The sequence below is a fragment of the Myotis nattereri genome (assembly GCF_964212035.1).
Source record: "Myotis nattereri genome assembly, chromosome: X".
Taxonomy (NCBI): domain Eukaryota; kingdom Metazoa; phylum Chordata; class Mammalia; order Chiroptera; family Vespertilionidae; genus Myotis; species Myotis nattereri.
The window spans coordinates 148,229,455-148,252,144 of NC_138078.1; the positions used below are offsets into that span (position 1 = coordinate 148,229,455).

The window sequence follows — 22,690 nt, forward strand, 5'->3', positions numbered from 1 at the left end:
TGGCAAGTTTGATCCTCAGTTGGGGGCATGCAGGAGGCAGCCGATCCATGATTCTCTCTCATCGATGTTTCTCTCTCTGAAATCATCACTGATGTTTCTCTCTCTCTGAAATCAGTAAGAATATATTTTTAAAAAAAGAATGCCTTCTTGCATCCTCACATGGCAGAGCTGAGCAAGGAGGCAAACTATTATATCATGAAGTTCTCACTCTCATGACATTTTAATCCACGTCACTCTCCAACGGCCTCACTTTCTAATACTATATCGGGGAGGCAGGATCAGTCCATGAAAGGCATGTCCCAGGAATGAGAGCATAAGGTAGTTCAGGCTGTCCAGGAACTCAAGCCTAGTCAAAGGTACAAAACTGGACCAAGCCATTGCAAACACCTTAGCACTGAATCTGTGACAAGGGTTGGCCAACGGTTGTCAATGGCTGTATATGCCTATTAAATGTACTTTACTCTCAACAGAAAAGGTAAAATGCCCAGGGGGCTGAGGCACACAGGTTAAATGACCCACAAAGTCAAATAGCTGGGAAGCAGCAGAATCCAGTTTGAACTTAGAATTTTTTTCTTAAACCAGGATTCTCCTGGGACCCTCACTCTAAAGTGAGTTTAGTATTCTTTTTCATATATGTATACCAGCCCCAAACTCTAGAGCAGGGGTCCTCAAACTACCGCCCACGGGCCACATGCAAATACAAATATTATATTTGTTCCCGTTTTGTTTTTTTACTTCAAAATAAGATATGTGCAGTGTGCACAGGAATTTGTTCAGTTTTTTTTTTTAATCTATAGTCCGGCCCTCCAACGGTCTGAGGGACAGTGAACTGGCCCGGTTTAAAGTTTGAGGACCCCTGCTCTAGAGCTATTTGCCCTTTGAGCAATCCCTGCTCACCACCCCCCTAAATTCTTTACTCAAAGTCTCCTTTCCCAATCTTTATTTTTAAATTACAAGCTAGGTAGAGTAAGGAAAAAGCAGCAGCAATATCAATTTTTTAGTTATCATTTTTTTTAATCAGCTCCATGAAAGACATCCTAAACACTACATGAAACACAACAGAATATTTTTTCTTCCAGTATTAAAAAAATGACATTCATAATTATTTTAAGAAACTTCTATATAATCAGGGCAGTGATCTTCAGTAAAAAAAAAATCCAAGTAATCAGGTTCTTGATTTATTGCAATTATATCTAGAAATTGCTTTTTAACCATGATAAACACTGTATACAAGTTTTAAAAAATGTCTCTTAGATGAACATTATTTCTGGGGGAGGGGGAGACAGTCTGGCCAAAATTTTTAATTTTTGGCCAGGACCACTCCTGAGAGCTCAGACTTAAAAAAACGGGTAGAAGGAAAAATTCCAGACTCTCTAAATGTTCCAGAATTTGTCTTTAAATGGGAGAGAAAAAAATAAAAACACATGGAGCTTTCTAAAAGGTCTTTAACAAGCTACCTTGGGAGCTCAATTCAAAAATAGAAGTTGACATACTAAAACAGTTGTTTCAGTGCAGCTCCAAAACTCTTTATAAATACAGCCATTTGGAAGGACGATCCTGGATCAGAAGTTTTATTCCTTGTGTTTTGTGTATCTGAGAACAGTAAGAAGGGGAAGAGCTGTGATGTTAGGAAGAAAGAGGCTGACATGCTTACCTTCTGGGGTTGATAAAAGATACAAGGGCTTCACAACAAGGACACCCCCTCATCTCCATGGCCAACAGATTACAGGGGAGACAGGTTTTCCCATACAAGTCTCACCTACATTAGGTGTGGTATGCCTCATCTCAGTTGTCATAATTGTCTCTGTAATTTCCTCCTGAGTAGCGGTCATAACCACCCTGGCTTCTAGGAAAAAACACAGTGTTACAGGAAATGTATCAGACACCCCGAGAATATAGAAAACCTTATTTACTTATTCCAGCACATCTTATAATAGTTAATGTGCAAAATAGGCTATGTTAAGCATGTGAACATTATATAGAAGTCACAATTATACGGTATATAATTCACACAACACAATGAATCATATTAAACATTAATGCAATAGACACAACCACAGCACAAAACATACATGTTACCTATCATACACTGCAATTATGTGATCTTGTAATTTATCAACGCACTACACACAACTCAAAATATGCCTCCTATTTGTTTTTACAGCTTCATTACGGTTTGTAAAACAAACTCTAGTAACACCAAGGTAAGTTAGGTATACACACCCAGGCAGCCCAGCTCTTAAGGAGAGAAAAGCAAGCACCACCTGAGCGCCCCAACCCCTTGGCTACCCACCTGCCACCATAGTCTCTGGATCTTCCATATCCATAGCCATATCCTCCAGGCCGACTGTCATACCTGCCACTCCCATAGCCCTGGTCTCCACCACCTACAGTAGACAAAAAATATTTAAATTGCAATTATCCCAGACACAGGCCACTAATGGGTGGCTCTTCCCCACACCACATGACCAAATTTACCATTGTCATTACCTCTAGAGTAGCTGCGACCACGCCCATGAGCTCCAAAGCCACCACCTCTGCCCCGGGCAGACTTGCCAGCATGGTCCACACGGATCTGGCGACCATCCAGAGACTAGGTGCGAGGAAACATAAAGAGGATAAGTTGGTGGTCACACAGGGAAGTGGTGAGTCAAGAGTGGGCAGGGCAGGTGGGCAAAAGAGCCCAGAAACTCCTGCTGAGCACCAAGTTTTGGGTGCTATGTTCCACAACAAGCTCCTTTGACCAGAATGGCCTTATCAGGAGCTATAGAATCCCACAAAATGACCTGAATCCACCGTGCTCCCCTGCTACTACTTACATCTTGACTGAACTCAGGTGAGTTCTCCTCCCCACTCCTCTAAGCTGCCCAACTATTAGGGCTAGATAGACACCTCTCTTGGTTTGAGGCTTCAGAGTCCATCCCAGAAGACTCACGAGGTCCTCTCCGGGCCAGGCCCGCAGATCTGCAGACTCTACTACCTAAGCCCAGGGCACGTCAACCATCCACAGGTGGCTTCTCGGCCTCATGCAGGACCAGTCGTCGCCTCCCAGGCAGCCCGGCTCTGTCTGCCGCTGCCCTCCACCCCCTAGAACAGAAGGCAGTCACGCTCCTGTGAGTGGGCACTGTGGGGTTTGGTGGCCGCGCTGCCCCTAGCAGACACAGAGGGAAAAACAGAAAGAATGGTGGAAGTGGTAGAGATGGGGGCAGGACCCCTAATGCAGGTAAAAGGCCTCACCTCTCCATTCATGGCTCTCATGGCATCTGAAGCATGCTCTGGATTGGTGAAGGTAATGAAGCCAAAACCCCGGGATCGCTGAGTCTCCCGGTCCTTGACAACGACCACTGGGAAAGAGAACAGGAAGCAAAAAGTGACCAATCCTCAATTAAAAGTTATCCGGTTCTCCAAAGCCTGAACTACCCCTTAGACTTAAGAACCCAGCAAGGAAAAGTAGCACAAGGACTGGGGCCCTGGCCTTGCTCTCAATGTTTGCTGAAACGCAAGGGTCCCAGACTTCCAGTAACTGTCCACCCCCTCATGGGTCTGGCCCACCGCTCACCCTCGGAAATTGGCCCAAAGCTGCTGAAGTGATCTTCCAGAGCCTGCTCGTCAGTGTTGAAGTTGAGCCCTCCAACGAAGAGCTTCCCTTCTTCAGAGGACATGGCAATGAATTCGAGTCCTGTGGGGAGAACACGGAAGATCGTGGGGTGCAAGTGGGAGAAAGGTTGGAGGACAAAGCACAAAGAGAAAAAATGGAGAGAACAGAAAACAGACACGAACAACAAAATAAGGTGTCACCAAGGAGAAACCAAGAAGGCAGCCCGAAAAGACGGAAATCCGCGGCGCAGCCATTTGGGGGCTGCCTTCGCGCATGCCCACAACCTCCCAGCTGCCACACCCGTCATTTTGTGGCACAGCGCAGGCCCAGAACGTCCATGCGCTCACTGTGCGCCCACAGAACAAGATGGCGGCGGTCACGTGGGAAAAGCCCGCCCCCCCCCCCCCCGCAGTTCTCGGCCGCCGCGTGGTCACTACCGAGACCAACCCCAGCCCAAGTCACTCCGCTAGCCCCTCCGGGCACTCCTCGTGCCAGGACCCGGCGCGCCAGCAGCCCACCAAACCAAAAATTTAACCTCGGAGCACGGGACCCGCCCGCCTCGAAGAAGCCCGAGCCTACGTGTCCGAAGCCGCTCCTCTGCCCACCTTGCTCTAGGCCGGCGCGGCGCACACCAGCGAGGCGAGGAGAGGCCGCTCCGTTAAGTCAGACACCACTTACCTGGAAGTTCAGTAAAAGGGCCGAAAGGACAGTTACCGCCAAAGAGCAGAGCGACTGAGGAGGAGATCGCGCGGGAAGACGCTTAATAAAGCGTACGTAGCGTGCACGTCACTGAACGTCGCCCCGCACGCCCTCATTGGCTGAGGCCGGCGAGGGCGAGGTGGGAGGAGTGGTCTGCCGGGCGTAGGAAGCCAAGTTCTCTGCATGCTTCCGGGAACGGAGGCGGAGACTTGTGTGGTCGGGGCACTATGACGTAAGTATCCCGCCATTGGCCCCAGCCGTTTTCGTCTCTTCTGCGCACGAACCTTTTGGCTTTCACATCCCTTTCCTTCCCTGCCCTTACTTCCTTGACGTCATTTCCCCATTGGTTCCCACGATTTTCTCACCATCGAATAAGTCTTTTTCTAAGTCCCTGACGACGTACCTGGGAGCCACTACTAGCATAACCTCCATTCAGTTGCTAGTTCTCTAACCTTATGATCCCTCCAGAACCTGATGATAATCCTCCAGTTTCTCTGATGTCATCAGCCTTCACATCAAACCTAACATTTTCTGTGTCTGATCCTGACCTCTAGGCTTTCTTCTCTGTGCCCAACATCTACATGCCTGTCATGGGACCCTTTTTCCTGGCATCATTCCTTCTCATTTCTTTTTTAAAAAACATTTTTATTGATTTCAGGGAAGAAGACCAACAGAGAGATAGAAACATCAGTGATGAGAATCATTGATCTACTGCCTTCTGCACGCCCCACACTGGGGATCCAGCCTGCAACCTGGGTGTGTGCCCTGACTGACAATCGAACTGCAGCCTCCTGGTTCACAGATGGATGCTCAATCACTGAGTCACATCGGCTGGGTATTCTCATTTCTGACTTCAGCCCTCATCTTTATCTGACAGCCTCCTGAAGCCATCCTTGATTCCGCCCCCCCCCCCTGCCCCAATAGACTGCCTGAGGGGCCTTCTTAAAAAAAAACAGGATGCTCCAATCTCCAGAGGAAGTAAATCCCAGTCCACACAATTTTTGCTGTCACTCAGGGTTGCTGAGCCCTTGATCCACAGAAAGGACTTTGACAATACACAGTGGACTTATGCAAAGCAAAGTGTGTCTGTCCCATTACCCACAATTTGGTCTTGTGAAGCCTTCAAGTGTCTCAACTACCTTTGACAGACTCAATTTCTGCTGCCCCCATCCAAGAAGAAATGGGTTAGTTTCCCTCAAAGACTAAATTTCTCATCCATAGAATGGAAATTTACTTCCTAAGCGTCAGCCCCTCAAACACAGTCTAGATTTGTTAATTTTCAGAGTACAGGATCATATACTCTACAAAATGAACTTGTCTGACTTTTGCCATATTCAGATCTCCTATGCCCAGGTTTTATGTGAACAGTTTTCACACTGTCCACATTCATGCTGGTATTAGATAGCCCTCAGAGAATCTGACCCCCATGCAAAAAAAAAAAAAAAAAAAAAAAAAAAAGAGGTACTTGTTTGCCTTTCAAAATGTCTGATCTCTGATCATATTCCACAATTCATGAGACATCCTCATTGTTGTTCCATGCAAAGCCCCTAAATTTATTAATTCTCTTTTATTCCTGCACCCAACAACCTTTCTCTTCTTCCCACAGTTTACCATTCTATTGGGTTTAATGTGTATCTTTTTGCGTGATTACATATAAAATCTACGTTTTTACCTATTCTTTTAATTAAAGTAAATGGTAGTGTCATTCTGTGTGTCCCCCCCCCCCACACACACACACCCAACCAGCATTATGTTAAGATTCATTTGTGTTGTTATGGATGCAGATAATCTATCTGTTGTTTCTAATGGTTCCAATAAGCCCCAATGTGTACATCCACTGCATCATTTTACCTCTAGGTGCTCCCAATGAAGTTCACTGGACTGCCTCCAATACCCTATTTCAATAAATTATGCCTTGTAAATGCTCCCTTTGGGCCTGTGAAAATTTCTTTAGGATGTATACTCAGAAAATAGCTGGGCCATAGGGATGTACATAATTTCTGTAAGCAGTGTCAGATTGTGATCTGGAATAGGTGGAGCAATGTATGAAAGGCCCTACATTTCTCTGTCTCCATCAACACTTAGCATTATCCGGCTTACTAAAATTTTCTAGTCTAACCAGTACAGTCATAGTTCATTAGTTTTTGACTTAAAAATCTAATGGGCTTTATTGAACAATTCATGAATTGGGCAGCATCCCATCTAGTAAATAGAAAGGTGCTCTTCTCATTAGTTTTTTTTAACTTGTATTTTAAAGTGATTGATAATGATTTTGATCCCTAGCTGGTTTGGCTCAGTGGATAGAGTGTCAGCCCAAGGACTGAATGGCCCCGGGTTCGATTCCGGTCAAGGGCATGTATCTCAGTTGCAGGCTCCATCCTTGGCTCTGGTGGGGTGTCTGCAGGAGACAACCAATCAATGTGTCTCTCTCACATTGATGTTTTTCTGTCTCTCCCCCTTCCTTCCACTCTCTCTAAAAATAAATGGAAAAATATCTTCAGGTGAGGATTAACAACAAAAAAGAGATAATGATTTTGGGTTTCCTAATGTAAATTGCTTACTCATATCTATATTCCTATCAGAACATTTCCCATATTTCCATAGTTCTCTTCTTGATTTTCAGGGGCCTATCACTTAGTCCAAGTATGAATCCCTTCCTATAGCCTTTCTTCATCCTTTCATTTCCAACATTTCTAAATCTTTTTATGTGTGTGTACACTGCTGGACCTTTTTAAAAAATCCAATGAGGGGGTCTCCTGTGTTCTGTTTTTGTACTTATTATTTAAAACTTCTGACATCTCATTTCATATTTCCTATTTACAGTGTTTTTCTGTTCCTTTTTTTCTACTATCATTCTCATAGTATTTTGGGGGTCTTTTTGTATCTCTTGTTCTTGTTTTATCTTTCTTATCTCTTATACTTATTTAAAATTATTCGTCTGTCCCAGTAATTCTGTTTTGGATATTATGTCACCTAGTGTGGTAGCCAGCTCCCAATACAGCCCCTAATGATCCCTATCTCCTGGTATTCACATCCTGTGTAGTTCCTTCCCATGTTGTACTAGAGTTAGCCAGATACCCCAGTATCTTGGATGGTCCTCAGTGTGTGGGGTTGCCTGAGACCCTTATGTGTACTTGTTAGACCCACAGTCTTGCAGCACCCCAGATAGAGAATGGTCTTGTCCTGCTCTTCCAGTGACTGAGCCCTTATCTGAGGAATGGTCAGCTTCCCTTCTAATACTGGGGTGTGCTGGGAGCCTTTTAAGAGTTATCTCCAGCTTTACCTGGTATTCTTGGGGAGAGAGATGAGAGGATGGCTACCCTGATGCCCCTTGTGGAGCAATTTCTGGCCAGAACCTGGCACAGCAAGGCCACAACCTGTAGGACCCCAGTTACCCCACCCATTGTCTGCCACTCCTTGTGGAGGATAACACCTGACCTGTAACACATCTGCCTTCTGAGAATGTACATGGGAAAAAGGACTTTCATTTGATCATTAACCTCCAAAAAAGCAGGTGACTTTTTGGGGCCTGAGCTTTAACAGTGCTTGATTTGTTTGTCCACAGTAGTAGGTTGGAGAAGGCAAATAAAAGGTGTCTGTTGGTGAAACAGTTAAGGCAGGTACCCATAAGCTGGAAACCCAGTTTAGGGCTTAGAGTCCTAGGCATGGCAAGGCCACAGTCCCGCAAGCTAGCCCTAAAGCAAGTGATAAGAATAGGAGCCTTAGACCCCTGCCTAGGACTCCCAAGGAAGGGTCTGGATCCTAGAACTGGTGACAGGTGGAAGGCTAGATGTGGCTGCCCAATGTTTCTAAGTAGCCCATACTTCCCAGCCTTTGTGATGAATCTTGCCCTTTTTGAGTCAGGAACTCTCTCATTCTTCACTCAGGGGCCTGTCCTGAAAACATAAATTCACAGCTATAATCCAGAGCCTTACAGGCAGACAGATGTACCACACAGCAGCCTCAAGGCTTCCTCCAGCTGTCCTCAACCTGGGCTCATCTTTTAGAACCAATTCTCAGCATCCACTCTCCAACCACCAGGGAAGAAGGCACTGCATGACCCACCCTCCACCCAGTGAAGCATTTCAGCTTCATCAGGTAAAGAGCCCCCGGAGACTCCATGTATAACAAAAACCAGGAAGAGGGCAGAGAAATCAACAGACCACAGTGACCTTCATGTGTGCAAAGTACAGTTGTTAAAAACAAAGCAACAACAGAAAAGAGGCTGTAGCCTCAATGGGACAGTGCTGAAGCAGAGCCCCATATTCCCAGACCTGTGGGGAGAGGGTCCTGCACCCCAACAGGTCTAGGGCTGGCAGGCAGGGAGGTAGGGTCTCATGTGGAGGCCCTCGTGGCAAATAATCGAGATCTGGTGGGGCTGATGGTGGGCTGGAGGGAGCCTGATTACAACGGGGCTGTGGCCTCAGCTCCCTCCTCTGAGTCCCACACCTCAGACTGCAGGTAATCAGCAAAGAGAGCCTTGGCCCGGCGTAGGACGCGCCCCAGGTGGTGTTTTCGCACGAGGCGGTCAAAGTGCATGGCCAGCTCGTTGTAATCCAGCCCGTTGCGCATGATGTGGTCACGGTGCTCCAGCAGTATGGCGAGACAGAGGAAGAGCATGAATGGGTTCCCCTGGCCAAACTCCTGGGGTGGGGGCAGGCCCAATGGGTGTGGGGGTGGCAGAGACTTCCCAGGGTCTTGTGGGGAGCCCACCTCAGGTATCAGGGGGGATCCTGCAGCCACATCACCAGCAGGAGAGGCCTCCTGGGAGGATGGTGGAGATGAGGAGGATGGTGAATCGGGGTGGGAAGAGGAGGATAGTAGTGGGTCTGAGGAGTTCAGCAAGGGCTCCGAGAGGGACTTGGAGCTAATGAGGGCAACTGGGTGGGGCAGCTGGACCCGAGGATCCCTCCTGGGGCTGGCGTTATCCCTGAGTTGCTGGAAGTCATCCAGACTGGCTTGTCTCAGGAGACGTCCCCCGCCACTAGGCCCCTGACTGGTCATGGCCAAGTGGTCAACCGCATCTTCAAAAGCACCACCTCCCCCACCGGCAGGCCTCAACATGTGCCTCTGCCGCACAGGCCGCCCCCTGTGGCTGCTGAAGCCAGTGTCTGCCACTTGGCTGGGGGGTCCGATGAGCTCTACCTCGTGTTCAGGAGGATCAGGAGGCAGCGAGCTCCAGGTGACCTCGAGCATGCGGAGAGCATCGTCAAAGGCGAACTCGCGCTTGAGCTCAAGCAGCAGCCAGCGGTAGCAGAAGAAGAGATCATCAGCACCAGCTTCCTGCAAGTACTGGTAGAAGTCGGGGTCGGCGTGTCGCAGCAGCAACTTGAGGTGCGCGAACTTGGTGGCCATGGCGCGGCCATCAGGGTGGAAGTTCCCAGCCAGGCGCTTCATGATGCCACAAAAGCAGACGAAGGCATGGCCTTCATGGTCCATGACGGCAAGGATGGGTGAGGCGAGATCGCTCATGCCCTGGCAGTAGGACACCTGTGGGTGGGTGACGGCGTAAGTGGTGAGCAGGTCGTGCAGTGCGCGCAGGTGTGGGCCATCCTCGGGCCCCGCGTAGTAGGGGTGGGCCCGGTCGGTCCGCAGCACATCCTTGAGGACCGTGCTGCGGATGAACTCCAAGTCCTCGGGGCTGGCTCGCTGTGCCCACTCACTCTTAAGCTGCTCATATTCCCGACTCTTCCGTTTCATGTAGTCCATCCTTTCTCGGCCTGTCAGCCCGTCTGGGTATACATTCAGCAGATACCGCCACACCACCTGGCCAGGGACAAGAAGGACGAGGCTGAGGATCTACAGATGAGCTGCCACATCCCCGGGTATATCTGTCACCACCCCGCCCCTGCCCTGGACCTCTGTCCTCCTTCAGAAAAGTTTGCCTTCCCACCTTTGACTCCTAGCCCCTCCGGAAGGAGAGGTTGCTGCCCGGGAGCATCACCACGCCATCCCATGACAGTGTGGTCCACTGCATGTGTCTCATGAGCTACTCATAACTGCGGGAGGAATGCATCCAGTGAGTGGTCGAGGGGGCTCACCTTTCGCAGGGAGGGCTCAACACCACCGTGATAGATCCGCAGGCGCAACTCCTCAGGGCGGGAGAGCTGGCCCTCGTGGTTCAGGTATGTGTGGAACTCAGCATCACTCAGGGGTGGCTTGAAAGGCTTGACATCCTCCCCGTATGACCAACTCAGCACCTGCTGGACCTTAGACAAGGTGCGGCCCACCTGTGAAGGAGGGGGAGGCCACTGGTCACCTGGCAGGCTAGGGGCAGGTGCCAACCAGCACACTCAGAATCAGGGGAGCCAGGCAGGCCCTGCCCTACAGCCACCTGAGAGTCCCGGGGGTCCCTGAAACCACCTGAGAGAGGATGGACTGAGTGAAGGGCAGGGCAGCCGCTGTCAGCGATGACCGTTTCTCAGCCAGCAGCACGTCGGAGCCGATGACATCCTTGGGGCTGATTATGTCCCAGTCTTCCAGCAGCGGGCCTGGACACACAGAGTGAAGCAACATGATAATGGGGATAAGAACCTCACACCTCAGGGCTGGGTTCCTCTCCTGCCGAAGCCAGGCAACCACAGGGCAATGAGCGACTCCCACTCTCTCTTCCCATGTCATCTAAATCATGCAAAACAGAGCCGTAAATTATTCTTTTCTATTAGACTGACTGTCTTTTCTATTAGGTAACTCTTGCACAAAATGGCTGGGCAGACTCTAATAGTAATATTTACCATGTGCCAGGTACTATGTGACAAGGGCTTAGCTTTAATTTAAATAATAACATGAGACAACATTTCTAGTGCTAAGTGCCAGGAAGTGTTCTGAGCCCTTAGCTTTTTTTTAAGAGTTGAATTTTTAAATATATATATTTTCATTGATTTCTGAGAGGAACGGAGGGGAGAGAGATAGAAACATCAATGATGAGAGAATCATTGATCGGCTGCCTCCTGCACACCCCACACTGGGGATCGAGCCTGCAACCCGGGCATGTGCCCTGACTGGGAATCGAACTGTGACCTCCTGGTTCATAGGTTGATGCTCAACCACTGAGCTACACTGGCTGGGCAGAGTTGAATTTTTAAAATTGATTGTTTTTTGGAGAGAGGGTGAGTAAGGGAGGGAGGGAAGAAAGGAAGGAGGAAGAGAGGAGGAGATAGAGGGAGAGAGAAGGGAAGAGAGAGAGACATCTATCTGTTCTCTCATGCATGTGCCCTGACCGGGGATTGAACCCACAACCTTTTGGTGCATGGGATGATGCTCCAACCAACTGAACCACATTGGCCAAGGCTTAGCTTATTTACTAGTCATATCCATCCTATAAGTTAGGCACTATTACTATCACCACTCCTTCATGAGGAAACAGGCACAGTCAGGATAAGATAGTTGCCCAAGGCCCCACAGCTAGTGAGTGAAGGAACTAAAATGTGGCGTGCCCAAACGCTTTATCTTATATTCATGCCACGGCTCCTCCCACAATCAGTGTAGACTACCATGGTCATTACAGAAGATGGAAAAGGGTTGGAATAATTAATAAGTGGCCAAGATTCTACAGCTAGGAAATGGTAGGGCCAGGATCTGAACCTCACTGGCCTTACTCCAGAGCCCAGATAGATTTTAGAAAAAAAAAATTTGTGGAATATGTATGTTCTGTAGTTAGAGGAAACAATGCTATGCTGGACTTTCTCCAGTTCTGGCCCTTGGAACATCAGCAGAAGTCTGTCCCTTCTCTCAGTTCTTTACAGCCCTGGAAGCCTTTCTTCTCACCTCAAATGTGATGTGGTGGCTGAAGCAGCAGTGGCCACCTGGAGGCTAAGTTGGAGAGATTCAGGAGATATCAGCCCTGACACCACAGAGCTGCTAAGCTGACAACAGCAACATCTAGTGGCTTTCAAACTCTCTATATGAAACAAATCAACTTGGATTTGCTTACTAGTAATCTGTTGTCATCTGCAGGCAAGTGCCAGCTTTAGGCAGTATTTCCATGGAGTACACTGTACTTTCTCCCTCAGAGCTGAGGAGGAAGCAGACTCTAGAAAAGTGGTTCCCAATGTGGGGTACACGCCCCACAGGTGGGCAATCTGATTTTTAAGGGGGCAGTTCGAGGATGAATTATTAACTGAATTTTTTGCATTTCTTATGGTTCTAGGGGCCTCATATACAGTATATAAATATTTGTTGTGACATATTTATGCATTTCAGTTCTCTATTATATGTTTTGAAACTTTATTTGCTATTTTTTCATATCACTTCATATTATTATTTTTTTTAACAATTTCTTAGTGATTTCTTCTTCAGTACTTCAACTGTCCTTTCGTTCTTTTATTTTTCTCTTTCATGGATGTCGTGTTCTTTGGAAGCTTGTTTAGACCAAGTTAATGTCCTTTAAGGCTTCCTCCACGTGAATAGGCGTTCACTTTTTGAATAATAAGAATTATATGTCATGGGGGGGAGGGGCATCAGGACTTAGAGATGCTTAGGTGGGGCCTGGCCAATGAAAGGTTGGGAACCACTGCTCTGCACCATTTGGATGTCCCTGGCCCGCCTTGGCTGTCTCACCTTGCACTAAGAACCTACGGGATCCAAAAGGGGAGCCTGAGAGCCACTCTACACGTGGCCTCCTCTGCTCCTCGTATGAGTGAACAGTGTCTCTATCTGTTCAGTTGCTAAGCCAGAAACCTGAGAGACTTCCTTGCTGCCTCCCACTCTCTCAACTCCCAGTGCCAAACCGTTGCTAAGTCCCATGGTTCCTGCATGCAAAACATACTTTAATTCCACCTATTCTCTCATTTCCACCTTGTCAGCCCGTCAGAGCCACCACATCTCCCACCTGAAACTGCTGCCTAACCAGTCCCTGTTTCCTTTTCGCCCCTCCCCTCTCTCCCAACAGCTGCCAGAGTGGTCTTCCTAAAACATTACTCAGAGCATTAAAACAGAACAGGTAAAATGGAGGTCACACTACTGGACGGGTAAAATGAAGAAGGAGAAGACCAAGGAGAACCCCTTCAAGGCACAGACCTAAGCTTGATGATTCGAGTGAAAAAGCAGAGAGACCTGGAGGGCAAGTCCAAAACACCTAATACGCAAATACTAGGAAATGCAGGGGGGAGAAGGGAGATCAGATGAAGACATTATAATCACACAGACATGAAGGAGAATGCCCTTGAGATGAAGAAATGGCTCACCAAGCCTCAGATAGGATTATTTAACAGGCCACACATATAACAGGCCTCCCCAGCTCTATCCAGATGCTACTGAAATGCCCGAATTCCAGGAAGGAAGAAAAACTCCTGCCAGCTTCCAAAGTCATGAATAGGCTTCTTACAACAGAAAGAAGGTCATCAGAACTCTGGAAGCAAGAAGACAGTGGCCAGCCCTGAACAGTTTGGCTCAGTGGATAGAGCGTCGACCTGTGGACTGAAGGGTCCCAGGTTCGATTCCGGTCAAGGGCATGTACCTTGGTTGTGGGCACATCCCTAGTAGGGGGTGTGCAGGAGACAGCTGATGGATGCTTCTCTCTCATGGATGTTTCTAACTCTCTATCCCTCTCCCTTCCTCTCTGTAAAAAATCAATAAAATATATTTTAAAAAAAAATACAGTGGCTTGTGGCACAAATGGAGCGTTGATAAGAAAGGCCTAAGATCCAAGGGCTCCATGCCAGCCAAACAGTACCTGTCTATGGTGGCCAAATAAAGACATTTTTGGTCACTAGAGTACATCTAACTCATGTACCTTATTGGAAGAGAAAAAGAAGTTCTCAAAGGAAATGACTACAACAGCTCAAGGGAGGGAAGGCAAAGGAAGTGTAAATGGTGATGAGCCACAGTTTGTAACATATATAGTTAAACATGAAATGACAGAGACACTGTGATTGGGAGTTTGTAATCTTAAGTGTTACTTTAGCATTCCTGAAACATAAGCAACCTACTATAAAGAAAAGATAATGATAGCCTGGAATTAAAAAAGAAACAAAAATTACCGTCTCAGCAAAACCCAGAAGTTAAGGGTTAGGGATCAGAAGAAGAATTAGAATTAAAAGTGTTCCAGCCCTGGCCTGGTATCTCAGTTGGTTGGAGCATCGTCCTGATATGCCAAGGTTGCGGGTTCCATCCCCAATTTGGGCATACAGGAAGCAACCAATGAATGTATAAACAGATGAAACAATAAATCTCAATCTCAATCTCTCTCTCCCTCCCCCCTCTTCCTCTCCAAAAATCAATTAAAAGAAAAAGTGTTCCAAAGCTTTCATTTCAAGGGCCAGGAAGGGTGGGAAACACTGGACGAGAAAAGTAAGTGGCCTAAAGATTTCACTGTCATCCTAGCTGGTTTGCCTCAGTGGATAGTGCGTCGGCCTACAGACTGAAGGGTCCCAGGTTCAATTCCAGTCAAGGGCATATGCTGAGCTGCAGGCTCAATCCCCAGTAGGGTGCATGCAGGAGGGAGCCAACCAATGATTCTCCCTTATCATTAATGTTTTTATTTCTCTTTCCTCTCTGAAATCAATAAAAAATATATTTTTTAAAAAGATTTCACTGTCAATTGTGTAAAAAAGCATAAATCCAGCTATGGGGTTTTTTATGAGATATACCTAAAACTAGGTGACAAAGAAAAAATGAAAATTGAAGAAACCTGAAGGAATACCTGGCAAACACAAACAGAAAACAAGAGCAGCAATGTTAATGTCAGAAAAAAAAAACACACCACTCAAGGCCAAAAACATTACAGGAAAAAAGAGACAGTCTTATATAGATTTTAAAAAGAAAGAACCCATTGGGTAAAGGATTTGTACAAGCACAAACTCATCTAGTGGCAAAACCTGATCTGAACTGACATGAGACTATATATAGTCTTTATGTAACCCACTGAGTGTGAATATACATACATTTCCCCGAAGAAACGCCCAAGTATTTTATTACAGGGTGTTGCCTCAGGCCCTGCATCTGGTATTGCATAACATATGCTGTACAGACTACATTTCCTCATCATAAAATTGTCAAACTTCCCAAACCCCAAATTAATACATAAATGCTGCGTAATGCCCATCGGAAATGCAATGGGGTTTTTCCTGGAACTGGATAAAATTATTTTAAGGTTCATATGAAAGAATTCACAGTTAAGGATAGTTAAGGAAAAGAAGAGTCATGAAAAAGAATAGTGGAAGGATGGCAATGCTGGACTTATTAATATTTATCACAAAAGTACTATGATAAAAATATGATGTTAGCATAGCAGTAGAAAAAGAGAGCCAACTGGTGGAATGCAATAGAAAGCCCAGAAATAATTCCAAGTACTCATGGGAACTCAGTATTGACAAAAATGGCATTTCAAATCAGTGTAGAAAGGTGGTTATTTAAAAAATGATGCTGCCCTGGCCGGTGTTGCTCAGTTGGTTGGAGCGTCATCCTATACAACAAAAGCTGGCAGGTTCCACTCCTAATCAGGGCACATACCCAGGTTGCAGGTTCAATCCCTGGTCAGGGCACGTGCAGGAAGCAACTGATTGGTGTTTCTCTTTCATCTCTCTCTCTTAATAAATAAATAAATAACATGTATAAATGATGTTAGCATAATTGACTATTTGGAATTAAAAAAAAATCTATGTCTAGTTATCAGAATGTTGACAGAGTAGAGATTTACATATAAAAAAGAAAATAATAAGCATATTAGGAGATATAGGGGAAGGTGTTCTAAATTAAGAGGAGAAACTCTTTGCCGAAACCGGTTTGGCTCAGTGGATAGAGCGTCGGCCTGCAGACTGAAAGGTCCCAGGTTCGATTCCGGTCAAGGGCATGTACCTGGGTTGCGGGCACATCCCCAGTGGGAGGTGTGCAGGAGGCAGCTAATCGATGTTTCTCTCTCATCGATGTTTCTAACTCTCTATCTCTTTCCCTTCCTCTCTGTAAAAAATCAATAAAATATATTTTTTTAAAAAAAGAGGAGAAACTCAGAAATCATAAAGAAATAGGTATCCTATATAATAAAACCCTAATATGCAAATCGACTGAATGGCAGAACAGACCTATGATGAGCACTGACCACCAGGGGGCAGACGCTCAACACAGGAGCTGCCCCCTGGTGATCACTGTGCTTCCACAAGGGGAGCGCAGCTCAGCCAGAAGTCAGGCTCATGGCTGGCAAGTGCAGTGGCGGTGGTGGGAGCCTCTCCAGCCTCTGCAGTAGCGCTAAGGAGCAGGCAGTCGAGCAGTAAGGAGCAGTGAACAGGTGGGTTGGTAAAGAGCGAGGGGTCCCGGACTGCAAGAGCAATGTCTGACTGCCGGCATGTGGACATCCCCTGAGGGGTCCCAGACTGTGAGAGGCGCAGGTCGGGCTGAGGGACTGCTCCCACCCCCATGCACAAATTTCGTATACTGGTCCTCTAGTATATGTATAAGACTGCGTCTAAATTTTAATTTTCTTAGAAAAGACATTTTTATTGATTTCAGAGAGGAAGGGAAAGGGAGAGATAGAAACATCAATAATGAGAGAGAATCATTGATTGGCTGCCTCCTGCATGCCCTCTACTGGGGATCAAGCCCAAAATCCAAGCATGTGCCCTGACTGGGAATGGAACTGTAACCTCCTGGTTCATAGGTGGATGCTCAACCACTGAGCAACACCAGCCAGGCTTAATTTTTGATAGGACAAAAAAGATACCATAAACAAAATGATAGAACAAAAGGTAAGCTGGGAAAAACATTTGCAATTCATCTAATTGAAAGAAGATTCTTTTATTAAAATACATTTTTATTGATTTGAGAGAGGAAAGGATAGGGAGAGAGAGATAGACACATCAATGATGAGAGAAAATCTACAGATGAATGAACCAGGAGGTCATGGTTCAATTCCTGGTCAGGCCAATTTGAGGTTGTGGGCTTGATCCTCAGTAGGGGACGTGCAGGAGGCAGCCGATCTACGGTTCTCTCTCATCACTAATGCTTCTATCGATCTCTCCCTCTCCCTTCTTCCCTGAAATCAATAAAAATAAATTTAAAAAAAATAAATACAACTGCCATTATCACATTGCTATATTTACATATTATTATAATTGAAACATATCTATAGATCTATTGTTATACTGCATTGTATAATTATATATTACTAGATTACATGCTACAATAATAAGTATAATTATTTTACTAGAGCTAATACTTTCTGCGTATTTACTATGTAGCATCGCACCATTACAGGCATTTTACATGAATTTCCCTGTTTAATCCTCTCGATAGCCCTAAGATACCATTATCTCTACAGGTAAAGAAATTGAGTCCTAGTGGCCAACCCAGAACCTGGAATGAGGCTCCCTTGCTCCCTAGACCACTGTGAGGGAGTGTTATTGCAAGGGTGGCATCATCCTATAGGGACAGGGTAGGTCCCAGAGCAGTGCCCCCCAGGACACTGGGTACTCACTGTCCTCAGTGGGCCGAATATCTACACGCAGCTGCAGGTAAGGTTTGGAGGCAGTGGCGAAGGCTGTGCTGAGGTCCCAGTCAGACAGGAGTGAGAGGTAAGCTTCCTGCCCCAGCCGATCCCGGCCCAGGTAGCTGATGCCAAAGTTCTTCTTCCTGGACATGGGAGGTGCGGCAGCTCTCAGTGCCCCAGAGGCCTCAGGGACAGTTTCCAAAAGAACCAGGGGAAGGTAAATGGTGTTGATTGACAACAACTTTCTACTAGGTGCTAGATATTGTGCTAAGGATTGAGGGCAGATACCTCATCTCTACTTGGTAACACAAACACAGAAACACACACACACACACCTGCTTGTATCTGGAGGACACACTGGAAACTGGTAAAATGTTGGTACCCTCTAGGGAGGGTAACAGGGTAGTTGAAGGGTAGAAGTGGAAAAAAAGCAGCCTTCTTACTGCATAAAAAAAGCAATCTGTATGATTGTCACTTTTCACAACAAAAGATGTTTATGAAAAAAAGTCAAATGACAACTAGGAATTCATTCTCAGATACATTTGTGTAACTATGCAAAGAAGTATGCTGTGTGATGACTACTGTAACCATGAAAACATCCTAAATACCCATTACTTTGGCACACTTTGAGTTTGTTACCATGTTCTTGTATTCCTCTAAAATAACCACCAAAACAAAATAACCATCACACTGCCCCCAAGAGACCCCAGTTTTCATCTATCAGGTTGGCAAATTTTCCAGTATTTTATAGGAACCCGTGTTTGTGAGGGTGTGAGGGAAACAGATATTTTATATGCTTCTGGTGAGTCTGTAAATTGGTAAAACCTGTCAGGAGAGCATTTTGGAACCACCCATTGAAAATTTACAAAGCATACGCCCTTTAATCCAGCAACAACAGTGCTAGGTGGCTGTGCACTGTGGGGTTATTTATAATAAAACAAGCAAATCACCTATCAAACAACAATGAAAAGGCCAATCAGTCACTGTTGAGGTGGGTAGCTCACTGGTCAGTCACCAGCATCCCTTACTCACCCATTCAAGTCAAATGCTCGGATGAGGATGTGCTGCAACACATCGAGTGAGGTGATCTGGGGGTCAACAGCAAAAGAGCGGAACTCAGGTGGCAAGAAGCTCTCACATTTCTGGGGAGAGAAGACCCAGGGGAGGCCATCAGGGGTTATATCACCATGCTGAAGCAGAGGGAGCAGAAGGAGGCAAGGTCAGAGGAGTGGTGGGGGCCAGATCAAGGTGGGCATCCTGGACGATGGTTTTTGATCTGAGGTGGTAGCATTGGGAGGGTTCTGAGCAGGGGAAGAATGTGGTCTGACTTTAGATTTACAGGATCCTTCTGGCTTCTCTGCTTGGGACAGAGTGTGGGGTGCAAGGGAGAAAGCAGCAGTCTAGTGAGGAGGAGGCTACTGCAATGGTCCAGACACCCAATCTTTCTTCTATATTCCCTCAACGATGGTTGTCAGGATCACCATGTCCAGTCTGGCCTCTATTAAATTCGTCCTCCATGCTGCGACCAATCTAGCACATGGAGCTACAACACTCCTCTGCTTAAATATCTTTTTAAGAAAAACATTTTTATTGATTTCAGAGAGCAAAGGAGAGGGAAAGAGAGCTAGAAACATCAATGATGAGAGAGAACCATTGACTAGCTGCATCCTGCATACCCCCTACTGGGGATTAAGCCCACAACCCGGGCCTATGCCCTTGACTGGAACTGAACCCGGGACACTTCAGTCCACAGGGTGACGCTCTATCCACTGATCCAAACTGGCTAGGGCTTAAATATCTTTAAAGGATCTCCAACAGGTGGGCCTATAGGACCCCAGCCTCCTCTCTCCCATCAGCTATTTTGTGTGTGTTTTTTTCAATCCTCACCTGAGGATATTTTCCATTGATTTTTAAAAAAAATTTTATTGATTTTTTACAGAGAGGAAGGGAGAGGGATAGTTAGAAACATCGATGAGCGAGAAACATCGATCAGCTGCCTCCTGCACACTCCCTACTGGGGATGTGCCCGCAGCCAAGGTACATGCCCTTGACCGGAATCGAACCTGGGACCCTTGAGTCCCCAGGCCGACGCTCTATCCGCTGAGCCAAACCGGTTAGGGCTCTATTGATTTTTAGGGAGAGTGGAAGAGAGAGGGAAAGACAGAGAGAAACATCGATGTGAGAGAAACACATCAATTGGTTGCCTCCTGCACGTGCCCTGACCAGGGCCTGGGCCGGGGAGGAGCCTGCAACCCAACAGAGGAACATGTCCTAGACCTGAATTGAACCTGGGACCCTGGGACCCTTTGGTCAGGTCTGTAGGCTGACAGGCTGTGCACTGAGCCAAACCAGCTAGTGCCCATCAGCTTTTTTCCCCCCATCAGCTTTTTTTCCCCCATCAGCTTTTTTGACCTTTACACTCGTACTGCCAAATTGCTGTAAGTGTACTTCTCTCCAGAACCTACCCACTTCTCAGCACCACCAGCGCCACCACCTTAGTCTGAGCCACCATCACTGCTTGCTGGGACTAGTGCAACAGCTTTCTTACTCAGAGAACACTTTAAAGGCCCTTCACAATCTGGCCCTCTCACCTCTCCGATTCACCTTCATCCACTCTTCCCCTCGCTCTCTCCAGGGCTCCAGGAATATGGGAACCTAAGGGCACAGGCCAAGCTCATCCCCACCTCCCAGCCTTTGCCCTTGCTGTTCCCTTTGCTTAGAACACCCATCCCCACCCCCACCCCCACACGCACAGGCTGACTCCTTGCAATTCAGGTCTCTGCTCCTTCAATACCTTCCTGGGGATTTCCCTGTACAACCTTGGCTAAAGTAACGCCCTAGTTGAGAACCTTTTTCAGCATTTCCTCATGACATTCACCAGTGTCCGAAGCATCTCATTTATTTAGCTGTTTGTCTCCCTCACCTGGTGGGGACCTGCACAAAAGTGCGCTCTGAACACATATGTTAACTGACCTAGGCGCCTCCTTTTCAGACAGCAACCCTCCACCCCATCCTCAGGGACCCACTCCTCAACAAGGCCCCTCCTCCATCCCTACAGCCCCTCTTCTCCACCATAATCCCCATCCTGCCATTTTCAGTCTCCACACCTTCCAGCCCTGGCCTCGCATTCCCACGTCCTGCCTGTTCCACCCCTGTCACTATTACCAGGCAGGCCCTCCAGCCTCGCCCCTCAGGTGACACCCCAAATCTCAGGTCCCGCCCTCCATCCTATGACAGTCACCGCCTTCTCCTCCCCTGGGAGCCCCGGGCCAGCTGGTTGAGCAGCAGCCGACCTCACCTTGACTCGGACCCGTACCACCTCTCGCTCCTCCTCCTCAGCCGCCGCCGCTTGGACTCCCCCACCAGGCGGGGGCGCCCCAGAGCCGGCCAAATCCGAGGACCCAGTGGCCGTCGCCATCCCGCCGCCACCCGCCTGAGGGTGACGGGTGACGGTCGCCCCCCTACCCCTGCGCGCACTCCAGAGTGCGGGCGCCCGCGGCCCCACCTTGCGCCCGGGCGCAGGCGCAGAGGGCGCTGCGCGACCCTAGCACCCCCACACCTGAGAGTGGAGGTCGCTTCTGCGCATGCGCATAGAGTGCTGTTGACAGGAGCCCCGCCCCACAACGCCGGGTGTTTTGCTTCACATCAGCCAGTGCGCAGGAGCCTGCTGAGGTCCCACCTCCCCTTGTCCGTGGTTTGGTTGTTTGGATAGTTTACTTCCGGATTCACCCTAGTTAGTGTTAAAGTGTTGACCTATTCCAGCGAGAGGAGTGGGCGGGGAAAGGAAGCTGCTGCGCGATGACGTCAAGGCCCCCCCACAGCCTGCTGCAAGTTGCCTTGTGCCTCAGCTTACAGATGATGTCATCTATTTCAGATGCTGTGGCCCTCTTCAAATGAATCCGCTGAACAGAAAAATAACCCTTTTCTCGAATCTTTTAATAAAGATAGTTTACACATTGTGAAAATCAATGGAGCCATACATTTTAAATGTTTGTGATTTTGTTCACATATTATACTTAATTTACCAAAAAAGTCATTTTTATGCTCTCTAGAGATCCTAGCTTTTTATTTATTTATTTTTTAAATTTTTATTTTAAAAATATATTTTATTGATTTTTACAGAGAGGAAGGAAGAGGGATAGAGTTAGAAACATCGATGAGAGAGAAACATTGATCAGCTGCCTCCTGCACACCCCCCACTGGGGATGTGCCCACAACCAAGGTACACGCCCTTGGCCAGAACTGAACCTGGGACCCTTGAGTCCACAGGCCGATGCGCCATCCACTGAGCCAAACCAGTCCAGGCAATCCGAGCGTTTTAAAGTTTACCTTCATTTTATTTAATCCTTGAGGACAACATGTTGAGGTTGGTCCTTTTATTAAACGGTGTGTCCAGTAAATATTGGCTGAATGATTGAATATATCTTAGATTCCTCTGAGAAACTCTATGTATGGAAAAATGCAAAAAGACATTCTCCTTACTTTACTGCACAATATCCATATGGTTTGGACAAAATACAGACTGCTCTTGCAAATGTAAATTTTTTTGGGGGGGGGTATTTTGTATTTTTTTCTTTTTCTTCAAATGTAATTTCTAACAAAGGAGTCCTGTAAGATACCTGGACTTCAGCTATTGTTGCAGCGTTATATGGATGCTACCCTTAACATTAACTTTTAAATGAAGACTGCAATTCTGTTTTGGTATCTTTTGAAATAATTTGTTGCCTTGGTACTAATATTAAATTGACATCTATTTTCTGGAATCTATCTATATAAAAGCCTAAGCAATTGAAAGACCGGTCAATCGGTTGCTATGACGCGCACTGGCCACCAGGGGCTGTCCCCTGATGGTCAGTGTGCTCCCACAGCGGGAGCACTGCTCAGCTGACCAACAGGTGCCAGATGCAGGGCTCATGGCTGGCTGCCGCTGCCCGGAGACTGCAGCGTAGCTGCAGCGAGCCTACCAAGCAGTG

General features: G+C 47.1%; 2 protein-coding genes across 5 annotated transcripts; both read right to left on the minus strand.

Moving 5' to 3' along the window:
* Window positions 1–989: 989 nt before the first annotated feature.
* Window positions 990–4,386, minus strand: RBM3 (RNA binding motif protein 3). Of its 3 annotated transcripts, none has more exons than XM_081081526.1 (7): window positions 4,277–4,386; window positions 3,560–3,679; window positions 3,238–3,344; window positions 2,491–2,593; window positions 2,294–2,387; window positions 1,760–1,846; window positions 990–1,593 (listed from the first exon to the last, which is right to left on the minus strand). In XM_081081526.1, exons 2-6 carry the CDS (start codon window positions 3,660–3,662, stop codon window positions 1,786–1,788), a joined length of 468 nt encoding a protein of 155 aa, XP_080937652.1. In that variant the 5' UTR covers window positions 3,663–3,679; window positions 4,277–4,386; the 3' UTR covers window positions 990–1,593; window positions 1,760–1,785. The 3 variants fall into 3 exon arrangements, with proteins under 3 accessions (XP_080937652.1, XP_080937654.1, XP_080937653.1); XM_081081528.1 differs by having other exon boundaries at window positions 1,760–1,843; window positions 4,277–4,379; XM_081081527.1 differs by lacking the exon at window positions 4,277–4,386 and adding an exon at window positions 3,781–3,976.
* A 4,088-nt stretch (window positions 4,387–8,474) lies between these two features.
* Window positions 8,475–21,196, minus strand: TBC1D25 (TBC1 domain family member 25). Of its 2 annotated transcripts, none has more exons than XM_081081530.1 (6): window positions 21,016–21,196; window positions 18,750–18,859; window positions 17,706–17,860; window positions 10,661–10,788; window positions 10,339–10,527; window positions 8,475–10,063 (listed from the first exon to the last, which is right to left on the minus strand). In XM_081081530.1, exons 1-6 carry the CDS (start codon window positions 21,133–21,135, stop codon window positions 8,702–8,704), a joined length of 2,064 nt encoding a protein of 687 aa, XP_080937656.1. In that variant the 5' UTR covers window positions 21,136–21,196; the 3' UTR covers window positions 8,475–8,701. The 2 variants fall into 2 exon arrangements, with proteins under 2 accessions (XP_080937656.1, XP_080937655.1); XM_081081529.1 differs by having other exon boundaries at window positions 18,750–18,805; window positions 21,016–21,164.
* Window positions 21,197–22,690: the final 1,494 nt, after the last annotated feature.